General features: G+C 45.4%; 1 protein-coding gene across 6 annotated transcripts in view; it reads right to left on the bottom strand.

The window, feature by feature from the left end:
* Nucleotides 1-22,777, bottom strand: part of GABRG3 (gamma-aminobutyric acid type A receptor subunit gamma3) — a 1,125,049-nt gene that overhangs the window by 429,552 nt on the left and 672,720 nt on the right. For all 6 annotated transcript variants that reach the window (XM_077296878.1, XM_077296883.1, XM_077296881.1 and 3 more), the window contains one exon: nt 1,199-1,281. In XM_077296878.1, the coding sequence (XP_077152993.1) occupies nt 1,199-1,281 (83 nt within the window). The remainder of the gene's footprint in view (nt 1-1,198; nt 1,282-22,777) is intronic.

Here is a 22,777-nt window from a genome sequence, read left to right as displayed (position 1 = left end):
CTAGGATATTACAAGAGGGGGCCAACCAAGAAGTCCACGTCACCCCACGTGGGGTGACGTGGACTTCTTGGTTGGCCCCCTCTTGTAATATCCTAGTGGTCCTTGGTTGGTAACACAGGTATGCAATATCGCTGAATTAACTGAGTCTGTATTATTTTTCTTCCTTGTATTTTTGACACCATACTCTCTACTTTGCTTCCTGTGGCCTTCCCTGCTGCCTTTACTGCTGTATCATTATATATATTGTCAGGAGGGTTACAATAGCTAAATATTTAATACTGACCATGTATTGCCATTAGTCCATGTCCCGCGTTTTTTCATGTTTGTAAATACAACCGTTTTGTGGTTTGACCCACTGTTATTTACCTGCCTTTAGTATATTCAATAAAGTTTTTTCAACTTTTATATACTTTTTTGCCCTTTTTTGATCGCGTTCTGTGCTTTGGTTGTCTATTTATATAAGTTGCGATTGGGCTGATAAATATGTCCATGCCTTATGCGGCTATTTAAATGATAAAATGGATTTTTACCTTCTATGACAATATTTTCTCTGATATAATGCTGCTTAAAGCTTCATTAAGATTTTCTTTGCTAATATAGTATAATACACAAGTAAGAATGTAACAACATTTTCAAAGAATTCAGTAGAGAATTTAGACCATTTTTATTTGTGTTTTCCTTACCAAAGTCTTTTCAATTATATTAACTTATTTATTAGATCATATCAACAATTATAGTGGGTGTATGAACATGAAAATAAAAACAAAATTAAACTGCGCAATATTTTCTAAAAAAATCATAGCTGCTTTCTTGTCTCTTCATTGAATCTGAGTTTTATTCAAGTGAAAACAGCTGGAATGCAATAGTGCACACAGCCCATGCAAAAAAACATCACAGAATCAGGAAGAATACAACCTCAATTGTAGCCAAAATAAATTAGATTTGATAATCATTAAAAAAATTTAAATAAGTTTGGCTTTATAGAAAAATGTAGCAGTTGCAACAATCAAGAGCTTTGTTTAAGCAGAGAGAAAATATTTAATCCAGCCGATGCTATATGATACATGCTGTAATATATACAGTTAGTAAACAATGATGTAGACTTGATATTTTTCAAATATAACAGGTCAAAATCCATGCTTGTTATAAGAAATGAACATTCTCTCAGAAAATGTACATTAACAGATTGGAGACTTACAGCTTGAGAAAATGAGTGGGCACGAATGTTCATCCATGGGAAAGTTGTGCAGTTGTAGCTGGCATTCAGCATTGATGGTGAGTCTAGAAAGAGATTATATATCATTTTACTAATTTAATAATAAATAATACAAAGCTTTCTTACTATCCATTTATATAAAATAAGCAAAAAAAAAATCTTCTCCAGGAATGTGTATTAATATCATAGTATCATATAATAGTATACATCATGTTTAGCACTTTGAGAAATTGGATTTATACTATTGCATATATGATTCAGAAATCATAAAATTATGTTCAGATTTTTATTACATTGGATAAGTTGGTCATAAGTCATCATAACAGACCTTACTTTTCCTGCCCAGTGAGAATTTCACTGGCCTGTCTTGCAAAAGTAGGACTTGTTTATTACTTTATTTAATAGGATAGAAACATAATAAAATAAGGTTTCTATTTCTGCATAAAATACTACACCGCTAATTGGCCTCTATGGTAATCATCCAACAACATTAACAAGTCCCGATGTGGTTGGGATTTGTCATAGCCAAAATATCAAATGCAAATTAATTACGGTATATAATATAAATTTAATTTCAGGAAAGTTGTATAGTCAACTCAAGAAAACTAACTATATGATTGAATACTTGAATGAATAGCTTAATAGCAAATTATCAAAATACCTACTATAACCTTAGGATGAAATATTGTAACATCTGTGCATAAGTAATGAATAAACACAAAATTAACCCCTTTGCAACCACCAATATGCATTAAAACGGCAACCGCTAAGGATACTTATTTGCTCATCGCCATTTTAAAACGAGAATAAGGCTGTAGCAGCCCCCAGGATAGGAAAATCTCTGGGGTATCAGCTACAAGGTGTAGCTGAGACCCAGAGAACATGATCAGGGCTGGATTTTCCAGTGCCCGATCATGTGATCATTGTTATTCAGTGAATAATGGTGATCACAAAGAAAATGTGTGCCCACTATTTCAATGATTTCTCTCTCTTATGACATGATAAACATGTCAGAGGAGAGAGAAATGACTAACCCCGAGACCGCCCAGTAACTGCTCCATCCCCAGGCCCTCCTGATCCCTTCCTCAGCTCGACATCATCTTCCTTGGAAAAAAATGGTGGATGCATACAAAGTGTACCCGCCGAGATCTTCTGGACGGCATCAGGCAACAATAGGACATTTTTCCGATTGGTTCCTTTTGATCACTGTGATAGCCCATATCACAGTCACCAAAATAAAAAAAAAATAGTAAATCAAATCGCCCTTTGTCACCCCTTAGATAAAAAATATAAAATACATTTTTTTATTTTTTCCATTCTTTGCAGTTTGGGTAAGAGTTGGGGTTACGGTTGAAATAGGGGTTGGGGTTAAGGATAGGCTTAGGGTTAGCATTGAGGGTTTTCAAACATAAAAAAAATTACAATATGATGGCTAGTGTTGAATGTAAGTTCTCACTACTCAAGTTTGCATCGGGGACTTGGATATGCACGGAGTATCGCAGATACCCGCATGTGTTTTTGAGTGTGTAACAGTTGCAAAACATGCGGGACAGGGACTCAAGCATGTCACTTGAGCACACGTGATATTCGTTGCATACCCAAGCACCCAATGCAATCTAGAGTAGTGAGCACTTGGGCTAAACACTAATGGTGATGTATTCAATATGATAACCTAATTTTATCAAATTCTGTGTCTTTTTTGTGGTTTAAAATTGCTCACTATAATCCTGGATAAAATCCTTGAGGGGTGTGGTTTCCAAAATTGGGTCACTTTGGGGGGTTTCCACTGTTTAGGCACCTCAGGTGCTCTCCAAATGCAACATGATGTCCATTAATTATTTCAGCAAATTTTACATTACGATCTAAGCCCTACCGTCCACCCAAGCAGTAGATTTCTCCCACAAATAAGGCATCGGCATATTCAAGAGAAATTGCACAATAATTTATACAAAAAATGTTTCAAAAATTGTGCTGATGTAAAGTAGACATGTGGGAAATGTTGTTAACTATTTTGTGTTACATAACTCAGATTTAAGGGCATAAGAATTAAAAGTTTAAAAATTGTGAATTTTTCAAAATTTTCACCAAATTTCATTTTGTTTCACAAATAAACACAAGTCATATTGAAGAAATTTTACCACTATCATGAAGAACAGTATGTCATGAAAATATAGTCTCAGAATCAGTGGGATAGGTTGAAGCGTTCCAGAGTTATGACCTCATAAAATGACACTGGTCGGAATTGTAAAATTTGTCTTGGTCATTAAGGGGTTAAAGCCACCATGAGACATTAGCTATTCTTATTCTGCCCACAGCTCTAATAGGTTTTAGTTAAATCCTGACACCTGATGCTGTGTACCCATGGTGATTTTTAAGTCAGTTTTTGTCACTGCATATTTTCATTGCATCAAAAGCACAGCAACTTACAGTTTCAGCAAAGTGAATGGTAAAGAAATGTCATAAACACTTTTTTTTACTCAGCATAAACCGACCTGTGGTGAGCGTATCAAAAATGTGTGTAATCCATACATAGCTAAATAATAATAATCTCTTTAGTTATATAGTGCCAACATATTACGAAGCGCTTTACAGTTTGCACACATTATCATCGATGTCCCCACTGGGGCTCACAATCTAAATTTCCTATCAGTATGTGTGAGGGGGTTGAGTTCCCTCCTCTTCACAGGGGGAATCTCGGTCCATCTCCGCTGCTGTCTCCCATTCTTCTCCTGCCGCAGTGGAGCATGCTCAGCGGAGACGTCAGTCCCAGCGTCTCGCTCAGTCTGACTCTGTTCTAAGAGTTACTGCTGCCTGTCCTGCTTCTGCCATTGAAGTCGGTGCTGGGCAACGGCGAGCAGACGCTTCTGGGTCTAAATCCTGCTTTGCTCATTCTGAGCATGCCCAGAGTAAGATCTCTCAGTGGAGATCGAGGGTCACATGATCTGATACTGCAGCTAAGGTCAGTGGCTCCTTCAGGAAGGTCCTGTAGGTGCTCACGCTCTGGTGTAGCTTCTCATTGGTCCTTCTAGGAAGGTCCTGTACATGCTGCAGCTATTTAAGGTTCGCATGACCACATAGCCATGCACTAGTATTGTTCTTTGTTAAGTGCTTTGCGCCAGTGTGGTCACGAGCGTATGTGTTCAGGGACCCGGCTGAAATAAGCCCCTAGAATGCTGGCACCTCCGGCGAGGAGTTTTGTGTGCATGCGTGACCACTGACTGCTCTCTGTGTGGGCAGTTACCCTGTGCCTCTGTGAAGCCTAACAGGGCACAGTGCTTTTCTTTCATGACTACTCGGTGAAGTAACTGAGTTAGTCCATACCGCCATATCGTGCCGCCGTTGCTAGCAGCAGGTGGACCCCGAACTGCGAACACACCAATATCAATAAAAACATCTCTATTTATTCGGTGCGTTCCGCTAGCCGTAACATAATACTAGCGCCAGGGTCTGGCTAGTAAATGGCGGACATTCAGCAAACTTTGTGGTATATCCAGCAGCTGGAGGGTAGGTTGGCGGCTCTCGAGAGCTCAACCCCAGCTGTGGATGTTACCGCAGTTGCTGTACAGGATGCTAGCGTGGCTGCAGCTACCTTGTCCACTGCCACCCCTGTTCCGACATTATCTCACCTCCCGCTGCCAGAAAATTTTTCTGGAGACAGCAAATCTTGTAAGGGTTTCATGAGTCAGTGCTCTATTCATCTCGAGCTCCTGGCTGCACGTTTCCCTACTGAGCGGGCTAAGGTGGGATTTATTCTGTGTGGAGCTTAGTGATCATGTGGTGCAGAGTGCTCCGCGGTTCCTGAGCACTCTGAAACAGGTCTTTTTAGGACCTCAAGTCACCCATGACACGGCGCTCCAACTGCTGGCATTAACTCAGGGTGAGTCCATGGTCAGCCATTTTGCCATCCGATTTCGGACTCTGGCTTCTGAGCTGGAGTGGTCGGATAAAGCCCTTATCCCCATATTTTGGAGGGGCCTGGCTGATCACGTTAAGGATGATCTGGCCACTAGGGAGATTCCTGCCACACTGGAGGAGTTAATATTGGTCTCTACTCAAATTGACCTCCGTTTTAACGAGCGGAGGTTAGAGCGAGCCCAGTGTAGGCAGAGGTTTCCGCTGGCTCCCACCTTCGCCAAAACTCTCAAATCTCCGGTCATGGTACCTGAGTCACATGAGGCCATGGAAGTGTCACGAGCGGGTTCTAAGTCCCGGACTGCTCGTGCACTCCAGGTTTGTCATGTTTGCCAGCAGTCAGGACATCTTGCCACCAGATGTTCTCAGCGGTCGAGGAAACGTCAGCGTCTAGTGGTAGTAGGTGGAGGTACACTAGACACGGCGACGTTTGCCTCCAAATTGTCCTTTAAGGGGACAATTATTAGTGGCTCATCCTCCCACTCGGTAGAGCTCTGCGTGGATTCTGGGGTGGAGGGCAATTTTATGTCTTCTGCCTTCGCCCAACGTCACGCAATACCCCTGGTTATGCTTGCTCAACCAGTGACAGTACGAGTGGTGAATGGGTCGACACTGCCCTCACAGATAACACACCAGACCATCCCTTTTACTCTGTCCATGTCGCCATCCCATGAGGAGATTATATCTCTTCTCGTCATTCCTGAGGGAATTGATGAGGTCCTGTTGGGGATACCTTGGTTACGGTACCACTCTCCTCATATCGAGTGGCCTCAGGCAGAATTTTGGGATGGGGTGAATCTTGTGGGGGTAGGTGTCAGAGGGAGTGCATTCAGGTTGCTACTACAGAGGTACTCGCAGATCTATCCTCTCTCCCCAAGCAGTATTGGTCTTATGCGGACGTGTTCTCCAAAAAGGCGGCAGAGACCCTTCCGCCCCATCGCCCCTATGACTGTCCTATTGATCTCTTGCCTGGTGCTGAGCCTCCTCAGGGTTGAGTTTATCCATTATCTCTCCCGGAGATGGAGGCAATGTCTCAGTACATTAAAGAGAATCTGGCAAGAGGGTTCATCAGGAAGTCAGTGTCACCTGCTGGGGCTGAGTTCTTCTTCGTGCAGAAGAAGAATGGGGAACTGCATCCATGCATAGACTACAGGGGTCTTAACGCCTTCACCATTAAGAATAAGTACCCTTTGCCCTTGATATCTGAGCTCTTCGATAGGCTTCGGGGAGCAAGAGTGTTTACTAAACTAGATCTGCGGGGTGCTTACAACCTGATACGCATCCGCGAGGGGGACGAATGGAAGACGGCTTTTAACACCAGGGATGGGCACTATGAATATCTGGTGATGCCCTTCGGGCTCTGTAATGCCCCAGCCGTTTTCCAAGACTTTGTGAACGACATCTTCCAGGATATGCTCACCACCTCGGTCGTAGTCTATCTGGATGATATTCTCATCTACTCTCCAGATATTGACTCCCACCGGAGAGATGTTTGCAAAGTCTTCGACCTCCTACGGGCAATCTTCCTCTATGCCAAGTTGGAGAAGTGTGTGTTTGAGCAGGAGTCCTTACCTTTCCTGGGCTATATCATCTCCGCCCAGGGATTGGCCATGGATCCTGCCAAACTACAGGCTGTGATGGACTGGCAGGAACCCCATTCTCTTAAAGCGGTGCAGCGCTTTATGGGGTTCATAAATTATAGTCAGTTTATTCCACACTTCTCGACTTTGGTAGCTCCCTTGGTTGCCCTCACCAAGAAGGGAGCAAATCCCAAATTGTGGTCTGTGGAGGTCTCCAAGGCCTTTAACTCCATAAAGTCTCAGTTCGCTAGCGCTCCCATCCTACATCGCCCCGATGTAGATAGGCCATTTATCATGGAGGTGGATGCCTCATCTGTTGGTGCTGGAGCAGTCCTCTTCCAAAAGGATGCTCAAGGTCGGAAGCATCCTTGCTTCTTCTTTTCTAAGACGTTCTCACCAGCAGAGAGGAATTATTCCATCGGGGACAGGGAGTTGCTAGCCATGAAGTTGGCGTTCTCGGAGTGGAGACATCTCTTGGAGGGAGCTCGTTTTCCCTTCCAAGTCTACACAGATCACAAAAATTTGGTGTACCTGCAGACAGCCCAGCGGTTAAATTCTTGCCAGGCCAGATGGTCCTTGTTCTTCTCCCGGTTTCATTTCACCCTCCATTTCCTTTCTGGGGAGAAGAACATTCTTGCCGACGCTCTCTCTTGCTCCGTTGTGTCATCTGTGGAGGAGGAAGAGGAGCCTCGACTTATTGTCCCCACCGAGAGCCTGAGAACTGTGGCCCCGGTTTCGCTAGAGTCTGTGCCTCCGGGCAAGACTTTTGTACCATCCGGTTTGCGTCTGGAGGTACTCTCTTGGGCACACTCGTCCAGGGTGGGTGGACATTTTGGTTCCAAAAGGACATCTGAGTTACTGGCGAGGACATACTGGTGGCCGCATATGGCTCGTGATGTCGCAGACTATGTTCGGGCATGTGTCTCCTGCGCCAAAAATAAGTCTCCTCGACAATGGCCAGCTGGGTTATTATATCCTCTGCTGGTGGCAGATAGGCCCTGGGAGATGGTCGGGATGGACTTTGTGGTGGGTTTGCCTAAGTCTCGTGGCTGTACCGTCATTTGGGTTATCACCGATCATTTTTCTAAAATGGTGCACTTGGTGCCGCTTCCACGGCTACCTTCTGCACGGGCCTTGGCAGCGTTGTTTATTAAACACATCTTCCGCCTACACGGTATGCCAGACAAAATTGTCAGTGACCAGGGTCCCCAGTTTGCGTCTCGGTTCCCGGAGAGAGCTTTGTCATCTTCTCAGTATTGAGTTAAATCTCTCTTCTGCTTATCATCCCGAGACGAATGGGTTGGTAGAGAAGGCCAACCAGACCTTGGTCACATATCTGCGACATTTTGTCTCAGCCAGGCAGGATGACTGGGCATCCTTGCTATCGTGGGCAGAGTTTGCACTGAACAACGCTGTAGCCGACTCCACTAGACAGACGCCATTACTCCTTAATTGTGGTCAGCATCCGCGGGTACCTGTGCCTATGCCCGTGTCTTCCGCCGACTCCAGGGTGGCAGACTGGGCTGTGGAGGCATGGGACATTTGGGACCGCACTCAGGATGCCATTCAGGCCTCCAAGGAGAGAATGAGGTCTTCCACCGATGCACATCAGCGCCCTGCTCCGACCTTTGCTCCCGGCGATTTAGTGTGGCTCTCCGCCCGTAACATCAGGCTGCGTGTTGAGTCCACTAAGTTTGCTCCTCGCTACTTGGGTCCCTTCAAGGTCCTCGAACAGGTTAATCCTGTGGTCTACCATCTAGCTCTTCCTCCATGCCTAGGTATCACCGACACCTTTCATGTGTCCCTCCTTAAGCCCGTATACATGTCATGGTTTTCTGAGTCATCTGCCGGGACATCAGGTTCGTCTACGGACGATTACAAGGTGAACGCTATTTTGGGATACAAGGTGGTTCGTGCCAAAAATTTTTATTTGGTGGACTGGAAGGGTTACGGTCCTGAGAGCCTGCTGAGCACATTCGGGCTCTGCAGCTCATTGCTGCCTTCGAACGTAGCGAGGCCAAAGGAGGGGGGGTAATGTTAGGGGTCGAGTTCCCTCCTCTTCACAGGGGGAATCTCGGTCCATCTCTGCTGCGGTCTCCCATTCTTCTCCTGCCGCAGTGGAGCATGCTCAGCGGAGACGTCGGTCCCAGCTTCTCACTGAGTCTGACTCTGTGCTAAGAGTTACTGCTGTCTTTCCTGCTTCTGCCATTGAAGTCGGTGCTGGGCAGCGGCGAGCAGACGCTTCTGGGTCTAAGTCCTGCTTTGCTCGTTCTGAGCATGCCCAGAGTAAGATCTCTCAGTGGAGATCGAGGGTCACATGATCTGATACTGCAGCTAAGGTCATTGGCTCCTTCAGGAAGGTCCTGTAGGTGCTCACGCTCTGGTGTAGCTTCTCATTGGTCCTTCTAGGAAGGTCCTGTATGTGCTGCAGCTTTTTAAGGTTCGCATGACCGCACGGCCATGCGCTAGTATTGTTCTTTGTTAAGTGCTTTGTGCTAGTGTGGTCACGAGTGTATGTGTTCAGGGACCCGGCTGAAATAAGCCCCTAGATTGCTGGCACCTCCGGCGAGGAGTTTTGTGTGCATGCGTGACCACTGACTGCTCTCTGTGTGGGCAGTTACCCTGTGCCTCTGTGAAGCCTAACAGGGCACAGTGCTTTTCTTTCACGACTACTCGGTGAAGTAACTGAGTTAGTCCATACCGCCATATCGTGCCGCCGTTGCTAGCAGCAGGTACCCCTGCACGGTGGACCCCGGGCTGCGAACGCACCAATATCAATAAAATCATCTCTATTTGTTCGGTGCGTTCCGCTAGCCGTAACAGTATGTATTTGGAATGTGGGAGGAAACCCACGCAAACACAAACGCCTTGCAGATGTTGTCCTTGGTGGGATTTGAACCAAGGACTCCAGTGCTGCAAAGCTGCAGTGCTATCCACTGAGCCACCTTGCTGCCCTAAATCAATTACATTTGTCAAATCCATATACCAGGCATTAAAAATAAAGCAGCTGAATTTAAAACATGCCATACCGACAAGAGAGAAAAACTGCAGCATCAAAAACAATATAAAAACACATATAAGGAAACAGTACACAAAAAATGCATGTTAGAAAATGCTAGTAACCCAATTTATATAACAGATGAAGAAAATGGTGCAGACATTCTGAAATATCAAAAACTCACCCAAAGCTCATTATGGGAACATAGTCTAAGGCAGAGGCGTAGCTAGGGTTTTGGTTCAGGGGGGGCAAAACTTCTGAGTGGGCCCCTAATCAGGTAACCTTGATTACAACTGGGTGACGCACCCTAATAGTGGAGGAGGACCTCAGCAGATGACAGCACTGTTATTGAAGATAATCTCTATATAATGACCAATATGGATATTACCGCCATATTGTCAGTGGTAAATACCAGTCCTACAGAACATATAAGAGATCACTGCACAGTTACAGATAATGACTTACCGCTGACGTCCTTTCTGATGGAATTGTTCATTTTTCCCGTCTTTTCCATCTGGCACAGACTGACATGACAACTTCTTAAAGCTACAACTCGTCTGCAGAGAATGCAACAAAGACACATTTCACTTCTCATATTCCAGCCCCATCACCATCTATTCCCGCCCCATCACCATCTATTCCCAACCTGCACAAACTCCTCATCCTGCTGATGCCCCAATACTGAGCCGCTTCTGCCGTATGTGTCCCTATTACTGCACCTGATACTCCAATGCTGAGCCGCTGCTGCCGTATGTGTCCCTATTACTGCCCTTGATACCCCAATACTGAGCCGCTGCTGCCATATGTGTCCCTATTATTGCCCCTGATACCCCAATACTGAGCCACTGCTGCCGGATGTGTCCCTATTACTGCACCTGATACCCCAATACTGAGCCGCTGCTGTCGTATGTGTCCCTATTACTGCACCTGATACCTGTTATGATCCGTTGACCTTGGAGCCGCATGAGAGACTTTCTCAGGAGTAGGTGGTACCTGTACTGACCGCAAACCCTAAACTAACACCGCAACTAGAAGTAGCCGTGGGATGTACCTAACACGTCCTAGACACCTCGACACAGCCGGAGGACTAAATACCCCCATAGATGGAAATGGGAATTCTATCTTGCCTCAGAGCAGAACCCCAAAGGATAGGCAGCCCCCCACAAATATTGACTGTGAGTATAAGAGGAAAAAACACGCAGGCAGAAAAACAGGATTTAGCAAAAGAGGCACTTCTAGCTAAATAGAAAAGGATAGGACAGAATTCTAAGCGGTCAGTATTAAAATCCTAAAAATATCCACAGCAGATAATACAAATATTCTACATCTAACTAAAGACATAGAAAGTATATCTGCATCTCCTGAGAATCCAGCATGACTGAAAAATCCAAACAAAGTCTAAGCTGGACAAAAACACAATGAATTGCACTGAATTGCAAAGCACACTGAATGTGTGCACAGAGACAAAAAACCAGACACTTATCTTAGCTGAATTGGCAGCAGGGCATGAGGAGCCAGAGAGAGAAGCAATCCCTCCAAGTACAATGGACAACTGGCATGGACTCATGGATCCTGCACACCTAAATACCTAATAGAGCTGCAATCAGCAGAAACACCTGCCCGGATTACAACCCCAAGACAACTGTACTACCACCAACAACCACCAGAGGGAGCCCAAGAGCAGAATTCACAACAGATACCCCAATACTGAGCCGCTGCTGCCATATGTGTCCCTATTACTGCACCTTCTGTGTGGTTCTCTGTGCCCTCTAAATTCTAAAGCACCCATCTATAATATCGTAATACTGGGTGCAAGTGCCCTAGAAAACAGTGCCCATATTTTGCCCCTAGAAAGTAATATTGCCCTGTGTGCCCCTTTGATAGCCACAGTAACTTGAGTTCCCCTATAACAATAAGTGCCCACTTTACATTTAATAAAGTCCCGAGTCTCCCTCTGTACAGCTCCCCTTTATACAGTATGATGCTCTCTTATACACAGTATAATGCCCCCTCACTGTATAGTACCACCCACACAGTGTACTGACTCCTTAGTAGCCCCCAAACTGTTTGATGGCTCCAACACTGTACAATCACTGGCCACTTTATTAGGTACACCTGTCCAACTTCTTGTTAACACTTAATTTCTAATCAGCCAATCACATGGCGGCAACTCAGTGCATTTAGGCATGTAGACATGGTCAAGACAATCTCCTGCAGTTCAAACCGAGCATCAGTATGGGGAAGAAAGGTGATTTGAGTGCCTTTGAACGTGGCATGGTTGTTCGTGCCAGAAGGGCTGGTCTGAGTATTTCAGAAACTGCTGATCTACTGGGATTTTCACGCACAACCATCTCTAGGGTTTACAGAGAATGGTCCGAAAAAGAAAAAAAATCCAGTGAGCGGCAGTTCTGTGGGTGGAAATGCCTTGTTGATGCCAGAGGTCAGAGGAGAATGGGCAGACTGGTTCGAGCTGATAGAAAGGCAACAGTGACTCAAATCGCCACCCGTTACAACCAAGGTAGGCCTAAGAGCATCTCTGAACGCACAGTGCGTCGAACTTTGAGGCAGATGGGCTACAGCAGCAGAAGACCACACCGGTTACCACTCCTTTCAGCTAAGAACAGGAAACTGAGGCTACAATTTGTACAAGCTCATCGAAATTGGACAGTAGAAGATTGGAAAAACGTTGCTTGGTCTGATAAGTCTCGATTTCTGCTGCGACATTCGGATGGTAGGGTCAGAATTTGGCGTAAACAACATGAAAGCATGGATCCATCCTGCCTTGTATGGAGCATCTTTGGGATGTGCAGCCGACAAATCTGCGGCAACTGTGTGATGCCATCATGTCAATATGGACCAAAATCTCTGAGGAATGCTTCCAGCACTTTGTTGAATCTATGCCACGAAGAATTGAGGCAGTTCTGAAGGCAAAAGGGGGTCCAACCCGTTACTAGCATGGTGTACCTAATAAAGTGGCCGGTGAGTGTATAATGACCCCCACACTGTAATCTCCATACTGAATGATGGCCCCCTAGATAGCCTCCATGTACAGTAGCATAATGCACCAAATAGTCCACAATATAGTATAATGCACTCCCCATAGGCAGACTCTAGAGCATAAGGCAGCAACCATAGGCAGACACTGTAATAAGGCAGCAACCTCATATAGGCAGACCCTATAATAAGGCAGCACCTATAGGCAGACTCTGTAGTATAAGGCAGCACCCCCATAGGCAGACCCTATAATAAGGCAGCACCCCCATAGTCAGACCCTGTAATAAGGCACACCCCTATAGGCAGACCCTGTAATAAGGCAGTACTTCCATAGTCAGACCCTGTAATAAGGCAGCACCTATAGTCAGACCCTGTAATAAGGCAGCCCCCATAGTCAGACCCTGTAATAAGGCAGCCCCCATAGTCAGACCCTGTAATGAAGCAGCACCCCTATAATCAGACCCTGTAATAAGGCAGCCCCCATAGTCAGACCCTGTAATAAGGCAGCCCCCATAGTCAGATCCTGTAATAAGGCAGCCCCCATAGTCAGACCCTGTAATGAGGCAGCACCCCTATAATCAGACCCTGTAATAAGGCAGCCCCATAGTCAGACCCTGTAATGAGGCAGCACCCCTATAATCAGACCCTGTAATAAGGCAGCCCCCATAGTCAAACCCTGTAATAAGGCAGCCCCCATAGTCAGACCCTGTAATAAGGCAGCCCCCATAGTCAGACCCTGTAATGAAGCAGCACCCCTATAATCAACCCTGTAATAAGGCAGCCCCGATAGTCAGACCCTGTAATAAGGCAGCCCCCATAGTCAGATCCTGTAATAAGGCAGCCCTCATAGTCAGACCCTGTAATAAGGCAGCCCCCATAGTCAGACCCTGTAATGAGGCAGCACCCCTATAATCAGACCCTGTAATAAGCCAGCCCCCATAGTTAGACCCTGTAATGAGGCAGCACCCCTATAATTAGACCCTGTAATAAGGCAGCCCCATAGTCAGACCCTGTAACTGCTGCTGCGCTCCTTCTCCCATCAATGCGATCTGCTGTATCGGCTAAATGCCGGTTCAGCTGATCTTCTGATGATGGCGGGAGGCCCACTGCTGGCACCGGGCCCCCCGCCTTCTCAGGTGCCCCATAGTGGTCGTGTGGCAGAGCAGGGGGATCGATACTCCCTGCTCTGCCGCAGAATGTAACTGTATCGGTGCGCTGCATGTGCCGATACAGTTACAGTAGCATAGCTCCGGGTGGGCCCCCTCAGAGCACCGGGCCCAGGGCGCCCGCACCCTCTGCCCCACGGTAGCTACGCTACTGGTCTAAGGTTAATATCTAGTGATGAGCGAGTATACTCATTGCTCGGGTTTTCCCGAGCGCGCTCGGGTGATCTCCGAGTATTTGTTATTGCTTGACACTTTACGCTGAATACATGTGAGGAATGCCTGTTTGTTAGGGAATTCCCACATGTATTCAGCCTGTCAAGCTTTCGTAAACCATGCTGCTGAGGCGATCAAAACTATATCTCCGAGCAATAACAAATACTCGGAGATTATTATTATTATTATTCATTTTTATAGCGCCATTTATTCCATGGCGCTGTACATGTGAAATACGGGGCAAATATAGACAAATACATTAGACATGAGCAAAAAAAACAAGGCACACGGGTACATAAGGAGGGAGGACCCTGCCCGCGAGGGCTCACAATCTGCAGGGGATGGGTGATGATACACTAGGAGAGGGCAGAGCTGGTTGTGCGGCGGTTCAGTAGGTTCAGGATCACTGCAAGCTGTAGGCTTGTCGGAAGAGGTGAGTCTTCAGGTTCTTTTTGAAAGTTTCTATGGTAGGCGAGAGTCTGATGTGCTGGGGTAGAGAGTTCCAGAGTATGGGGGAAGCACGGGAGAAGTCTTGGATGCGGTTGTGGGAAGAAGAGATGAGAGGGGAGTAGAGAAGGAGGTCTTGAGAGGATCGGAGGTTGCGTGTTGGTAGGTACCGGGAGATCATGTCACAGATGTATAGATCTGTGACATGATCACCCGTGTGTGCTCGGGAAAGCCCGAGCAACGAGTATACTCGCTCATCACTATTAATATCTCATCTAAGGTAGATATCAGAGATGAGCAGATCACGCAAAATTCAAATTGCTTGTTTGTGCAGATTTTACCAGAAAATACAGTTAGCAGATAAGTTATTTTTTGGTAATTTAACCTCACTTATTATGCTTTGGTGTCTTTGCAGACCCCAAAGCATAATAAATGTGAAGTGTAAAAAATGAAACAAAAATACCAATACTCAATTTATCACTCACCTGTACATCCCCTCTGTTCATCGCCTTCACCCATATGGTCTTCTTCACATTTTATCAACGCCACAAGCACTGAATCTGTGGCTATGATAAGGCTTGGGCAGTTCTGTGCAAAATGGCATAAGATCACGACATCATGTTGCCATGATGTGTAATGTGACATTTTGAGCAAATGTCAGAGAGTATCATCAAAGCTGGAGGTATTAGCCTAGTTTTAGGAGGTCCGGGGATTCAGTGCCCAGCGGTTGTGATAATAATTAGTGATGAGTAGTGTTGAGCGATACCGTCCGATACTTGAAAGTATCGGTATCGGAAAGTATCGGCCGATACCGGCAAAGTATCGGATCCAATCCGATACCGATACCCGATACCAATACAAGTCAATGGGACTCAAGTATCGGACGGTATTCCTGATGGTTCCCAGGGTCTGAAGGAGAGGAAACTCTCCTTCAGGCCCTGGGATCCATATTAATGTGTAAAAGAAAGAATTAAAATAAAAAATATTGCTATACTCACCTGTCCGACGCAGCCGGGACCTCAGCGAGGGAACCGGCAGCGTTGTTTGTTTAAAATTCGCGCTTTTACTTGGTTACGTGAGGTCCCGGCTTGTGATTGGTCAGGGCGGCCATGTTGCCGGGACGCGGACCAATCACAGCAAGCCGTGACGAAATTACGTCACGGCTTGCTGTGATTGGTCCGCGTCCCGGCAACATGGCCGCCATTAACCAATCACAAGCCGTGACGTCACGGGAGGCTGGACATGCGCGTATTTTGAAAAGCGCGCGTGTCCAGCCTCCAGTGACGTCCCGGCTTATGATTGGTCACGGCGCCATGTTGCCGGGACGCGGACCAATCACAGCAAGCCGTGACGAAATTACGTCACGGCTTGCTGTGATTGGTCCGCGTCCCGGCAACATGGCCGCCATTAACCAATCACAAGCCGTGACGTCACGGGAGGCTGGACACGCGCGCTTTTCAAAATACGCGCATGTCCAGCCTCCCGTGACATCCCGGCTTGTGATTGGTTAATGGCGGCCATGTTGCCGGGACGTCACTGGAGGCTGGACACGCGCGCTTTTCAAAATACGCGCATGTCCAGCCTCCCGTGACGTCACGGCTTGTGATTGGTTAATGGCGGCCATGTTGCCGGGACGCAGACCAATCACAGCAAGCCGTGACGTAATTTTGTCACGGCTTGCTGTGATTGGTCCGCGTCCCGGCAACATGGCCGCCCTGACCAATCACAAGCCGGGACTTCACGTAACCAAGTAAAAGCGCGAAATTTAAACAAACAACGCTGCCGGTTCCCTCGCTGAGGTCCCGGCTGCGTCGGACAGGTGAGTATAGCAATATTTTTTATTTTAATTCTCTTTTTTACACATTATTACATTAATGTTGTTGCGATACCCGATACCCGATACCACAAAAGTATCGGATCTCGGTATCGGAAATTCCGATACAGCAAGTATCGGCCGATACCCGATACTTGCAGTATCGGAATGCTCAACACTAGTGATGAGCGGACATGCCTGCTGTTTTTTACCAATCTCAGAGAACGAGCACACCACAACTTTCTCAATCCACCATAACATCTCTGCCTGCACCTCGCTCATGAGCAGTTTGTCCGGATCACTGTACTCTACCCTCTCTCAGCACTGCAGCCAGCCCATGGTACCACAGTTGTGGTAAGGAAAAAGATTGTTTCCCATTACACATGACAAAGCTAAGAGGATGAACTCCACCATCTCCAATCATTTGGCCATGGAAATGCTGCCTTTCCGCCTGGTATATACAGATGGTTTCCAAAAGCTGATAGCCGCCACAGTCCCCCAGTACCAATTGCCCAGTCGCTATAACTTTTCTAAGAAAGTGCCTTCGCTACACCAGTATGTTGCAGACAACATCACCCATTCCTTTACTAAATCTCTATCTGCCAGGGTGCATTTCGCCACAGCCACTTGGATGAGTAAGCATGACAAAGGGTGTTACATCTTGCTGACTGGGCACTGGGTGACTCTGGAGGCTCTGGGAGCAGGTGCTGCTCCACAAGTCTTGGAATCCCCAAGGCTTGCAGGACAAACCTCTACAAATAACACTCCCTGCACTGCTTCTGCCTCCTCCTCTATCTTCTCTAGGGCCTCCACCTGTGCCCTCAACCTCTGCCTTAATGAGACATGCATTCCAACAGTGCAAAGCAAATCCCCACCACCTAAGTACTGCGCAACCAGGGCTCACCGCAATCAGGCAGTATTAAAATTGATTTGCCTTGGAGATCGCAGTCATACAGCTGAAGAGTTGTGGACAGTTCTCTAAACTGAGTTTGATCAATGGCTGTCTCCACTAAACCTGCATCCAGGTAAGGCTGTGTCTGATAACAGTGCGAATTTGGTTGCGATCCTATAGCGAGGCAAGCCCACACATGTGCCTTGCATGACTAACATACTCAACCTGGTGGTACAGCATTTTCTCCATCACATGACAGATAAGTGCAGCCGGCTGTCCCCTAAAGTGTAGACCGCCTAACTTTCATCAAGATGAACAAATCATGGAAATCAAAGGACTTTTGCAACCCAATCGCAGACTGTACAGACTAGGTGGTATTGTATTTTTTAGTGTGATACATTATTGTCACGTAACTGGACTGCACTCTGAGATATCTTTAGTGTGGCATCTGTGCCTGCTGTGGCTGCTAGGGTTGAGCGAAACGGGTCGATCATTTTCAAAAGTCGCCGACTTTTGGCTAAGTCGGCGTCTCATGAAACCCGATCCGACCCCTGTGCTTGTCGGCCATGCGGTACGCGACTTTCGCGCCAAAGTCGCGTTTCAATGACGCGAAAAGCGCCATTTCTCAGCCAATGAAGGTGAACGCAGAGTGTGGGCAGCGTGATGACATAGATCCTGGTCCCCACCATCTTAGAGAAGGGCATTGCAGTGATTGGCTTGCTGTCTGCGGCGTCACAGTGGCTATAAAGGGGCGTTCCCGCCGACCGCCATCTTACTGCTGCTGATCTGAGCTTAGGGAGAGGTTGCTGCCGCTTCGTCAGAAGCAGGGAGAGCGTTAGGCAGGGTCCACTAACCACCAAACCGCTTGTGCTGTAGCGATTTCCACTGTCCAACACCACCTTCGGTGTGCAGGAACAGTGGAAGCTATTTTTTTTTTTTTTCCTCAGCGTTGTAGCTCATTGGGCTGCCCTAGAAGGCTCCGTGATAGCTGTATTGCTGTGTGTACGCCACTGTGCAAACCAACTGCTTTTTTCAAAGCACATATCCTCTTGTTCCTTTCTGCACAGCTATCTTTTTTGTTTGTCCACACTTTTTATTTAATTTGTGCATCAGTCCACTCCTATTGCTGCCTGCCATACCTGGCTTAGATTACTGCAGGGAGATAGTAATTGTAGGACAGTCCCTGTTTTTTTTTTTTTTTTGTGGGAGATTAAGATTGGCATTTCTGCTACAGTGCCATCCCTGTGTGTGCCATCTCTCACTGAGTGGGCCATAGAAAGCCTATTTATTTTTTCCGTGATTTGTGTTCTAAATTCTACCTCAACACAAAAACACTACATCAATCAGTGGTAGAAAAATATTGGCCTCAGTCAGGGCTTGTGTGCCACTGCTGTGTGTGCTATCTCTCATTCAGTGGGCTATAGAAAGCCTATTTATTTATTTATTTTTTTTCTTATTATTTGGTTTCTAAAGTCTCCCTGAAAAAAAAAAAAAAAAAAAAAAACAGTGGGAGAGTAATATTGCCCTTTCAGCTTGTGTGCCAGTCTTGACTCCTGGGTGTGCCACCTCTCTCTCATTCAGTGGGCCATAGAAAGCCTATTTATTTTTTTGGTTTTTTTAATATTATTTGGTTTCTAAAGTCTCCCTGAAAATAATAAAAAAAAACTTAAAAAAACAGTGGGAGAGTAATATTGCCCTTTCAGCTTGTGTGCCAGTCTTGACTCCTGGGTGTGCCACCTCTCTCATTCAGTGGGCCATAGAAAGCCTATTTATTTTTTTTTTTAAATATTATTGGGTTTCTAAAGTCTCCCTTAAAAAACAAAAAATACATAAAAAAACAGTGGGAGAGTAATATTGCCCTTTCAGCTTGTGTGCCAGTCTTGACTCCTGGGTGTGCCACCTCTCTCATTCAGTGGGCCATAGAAAGCATTTTTTTTTTCCTTGATTTGTGTTCTAAAATCTACCTCAACACAAAAACACTACATCAATCAGTGGTAGAAAAATATTGGCCTCAGTCAGGGCTTGTGTGCCACTGCTGTGTGTGCTATCTCTCATTCAGTGGGCTATAGAAAGCCTATTTATTTATTTATTTTTTTTCTTATTATTTGGTTTCTAAAGTCTCCCTGAAAAAAAAAAAAAAAAAAAAAACAGTGGGAGAGTAATATTGCCCTTTCAGCTTGTGTGCCAGTCTTGACTCCTGGGTGTGCCACCTCTCTCTCATTCAGTGGGCCATAGAAAGCCTATTTATTTTTTTGGTTTTTTTAATATTATTTGGTTTCTAAAGTCTCCCTGAAAATAATAAAAAAAAAACTTAAAAAAACAGTGGGAGAGTAATATTGCCCTTTCAGCTTGTGTGCCAGTCTTGACTCTTGGGTGTGCCACCTCTCTCATTCAGTGGGCCATAGTAAGCCTATTTATTTTTTTTTTAAAATATTATTGGGTTTCTAAAGTCTCCCTTAAAAAACAAAAAATACATAAAAAAACAGTGGGAGAGTAATATTGCCCTTTCAGCTTGTGTGCCAGTCTTGACTCCTGGGTGTGCCACCTCTCTCTCATTCAGTGGGCCATAGAAAGCCTATTTATTTTTTTGGTTTTTTTAATATTATTTGGTTTCTAAAGTCTCCCTGAAAATAATAAAAAAAAAACTTAAAAAAACAGTGGGAGAGTAATATTGCCCTTTCAGCTTGTGTGCCAGTCTTGACTCTTGGGTGTGCCACCTCTCTCATTCAGTGGGCCATAGTAAGCCTATTTATTTTTTTTTTTAAATATTATTGGGTTTCTAAAGTCTCCCTTAAAAAACAAAAAATACATAAAAAAACAGTGGGAGAGTAATATTGCCCTTTCAGCTTGTGTGCCAGTCTTGACTCCTGGGTGTGCCACCTCTCTCATTCAGTGGGCCATAGAAAGCCTATTTATTTTTTTTTTTAAATATTATTGGGATTCTAAAGTCTCCCTTAAAAAACAAAAAATACATAAAAAAACAGTGGGAGAGTAATATTGCCCTTTCAGCTTGTGTGCCAGTCTTGACTCCTGGGTGTGCCACCTCTCTCATTCAGTGGGCCATAGAAAGCATTTTTTTTTTTCCTTGATTTGTGTTCTAAAATCTACCTCAACACAAAAACACTACATCAATCAGTGGGAGAAAAATATTGGCCTCAGTCAGGGCTTGTGTGCCACTGCTGTGTGTGCTATCTCTCATTCAGTGGGCTATAGAAAGCCTATTTATTTATTTATTTTTTTTCTTATTATTTGGTTTCTAAAGTCTCCCTGAAAAAAAAAAAAAAACAAAAACACAGTGGGAGAGTAATATTGCCCTTTCAGCTTGTGTGCCAGTCTTGACTCCTGGGTGTGCCACCTCTCTCTCATTCAGTGGGCCATAGAAAGCCTATTTATTTTTTTGGTTTTTTTAATATTATTTGGTTTCTAAAGTCTCCCTGAAAATAATAAAAAAAAAACTTAAAAAAACAGTGGGAGAGTAATATTGCCCTTTCAGCTTGTGTGCCAGTCTTGACTCCTGGGTGTGCCACCTCTCTCATTCAGTGGGCCATAGAAAGCATTTTTTTTTTTTCCTTGATTTGTGTTCTAAAATCTACCTCAACACAAAAACACTACATCAATCAGTGGGAGAAAAATATTGGCCTCAGTCAGGGCTTGTGTGCCACTGCTGTGTGTGCTATCTCTCATTCAGTGGGCTATAGAAAGCCTATTTATTTATTTATTTTTTTTCTTATTATTTGGTTTCTAAAGTCTCCCTGAAAAAAAAAAAAAAAAAAAAAACAGTGGGAGAGTAATATTGCCCTTTCAGCTTGTGTGCCAGTCTTGACTCCTGGGTGTGCCACCTCTCTCTCATTCAGTGGGCCATAGAAAGCCTATTTATTTTTTTGGTTTTTTTAATATTATTTGGTTTCTAAAGTCTCCCTGAAAATAAAATAAAAAAAACTTAAAAAACAGTGGGAGAGTAATATTGCCCTTTCAGCTTGTGTGCCAGTCTTGACTCCTGGGTGTGCCACCTCTCTCATTCAGTGGGCCATAGAAAGGCTATTTATTTTTTTGGTTTTTTTAATATTATTTGGTTTCTAAAGTCTCCCTGAAAAAAAAAAATAAATAAATTAGGTGGGAGATTAATATTGACATTAGTGCTTGAGTGACAGTCCTGCGTGTGTGTCATCTCTGTGATTTTGTGCCACAGAAAACAGAGTGTGTAACATTGTGCCTGATTTTCCTTGTGGTCTCACCAACCTGTTAAGGGATATTGAAATCATACTGAAGTTATAGCTCACCGTGTAAGTTGTTTGACAGCAACAAATAAAGTTACTTTGGTTAAGATTTTAAAACAATGAGGAAGTCTGGTGCAAGAGGTCGTCGTGGGCGTTCATTGTCAGCTGGTAATGATGGTAGTGGTAGTGGAGCATCAGGTGGTCGTGGGGATAAAAATATTCCACCTAAGTCTGGAGCTGTGGAGCCAGTTTCGTCGTCAGGCTACACAAGGCCTCGAACGCTCTCTTTTCTGGGAGTAGGAAAACCGCTTTTAAAGGCGGAGCAGCAACAGCAAGTTTTGGCTTACATTGCAGACTCAGCCTCTAGCTCTTTTGCCTCCTCTTCCGAAACTGGTAAATGTAAAAGCAGCGCGTCGCTTGTGGATGTTCACGGTCAGGGACAAGTCGCTTCCTTGTCCTCCTCAGCAAAAACTACAACAAGAGAGAAGGATGCAGCAGGCGACACAACGGGTCACTCCATGGAGCTCTTTACACATACCGTCCCTGGCTTAGAAAGTGAAACATTTAACAGGCCATGCCCATTACAAGTATATTCTGACATGGAGTGCACTGATGCACAGCCACAGCCAGAGTACTATGCTGCTCCTTTGACTCAGACCACCACATTGCCCTCTCAGGGTACAGATCCACAATCAGACCCTGATGAGACTATGTTGCCCCGCCACGAACGCTATACCACCGACCGACACAGTGACACAGACGAAGTTGCACACGAGCTCGAAGAGGAGGTAATAGATGACCCAGTTATTGACCCCGATTGGCAGCCATTGGGGGAACAGGGTGCAGGCGGCAGTAGTTCAGAAGCGGAGGTGGAGGAGGGGCCGCAGCAGGCATCAACATCGCAACAGGTTCCATCTGCCGGGCCCGTATCTGGCCCAAAACGCGTGTCAAAGCCAAAACCTGTTGGAGGACAGCGTGGCCATCCGGTTAAAGCTCAGTCTGCAATCCCTGAAAAGGGATCCGAGTCTAGGAAGAGTGCAGTCTGGCATTTTTTTAAACAACATCCAACTGATCAGCGCAAAGTCATCTGTCAAAAATGTTCAACTAGCTTAAGCAGAGGTCAGAATCTGAAAAGTCTAAATACTAGTTGCATGCATAGACACTTAACCACCATGCATTTTCAAGCCTGGACTAACTACCAAACGTCCCTTAAGGTTGTAGCACCCTCGGCCAATGAAGCTAGTCAGCAACGCAACATCCCTTCCGTCACTGTAAGGCCACCATTTTCCGCACCACCGGCAGTATCTGTGCAGGTTTCTTTGCCAGCCA

Source organism: Ranitomeya variabilis, chromosome 3, assembly GCF_051348905.1.
Source record: "Ranitomeya variabilis isolate aRanVar5 chromosome 3, aRanVar5.hap1, whole genome shotgun sequence".
Lineage (NCBI taxonomy): Eukaryota > Metazoa > Chordata > Amphibia > Anura > Dendrobatidae > Ranitomeya > Ranitomeya variabilis.
The sequence above is the reverse complement of the archived record's forward strand: the minus strand, read 5'-3'. Positions and strand labels throughout refer to the sequence as shown.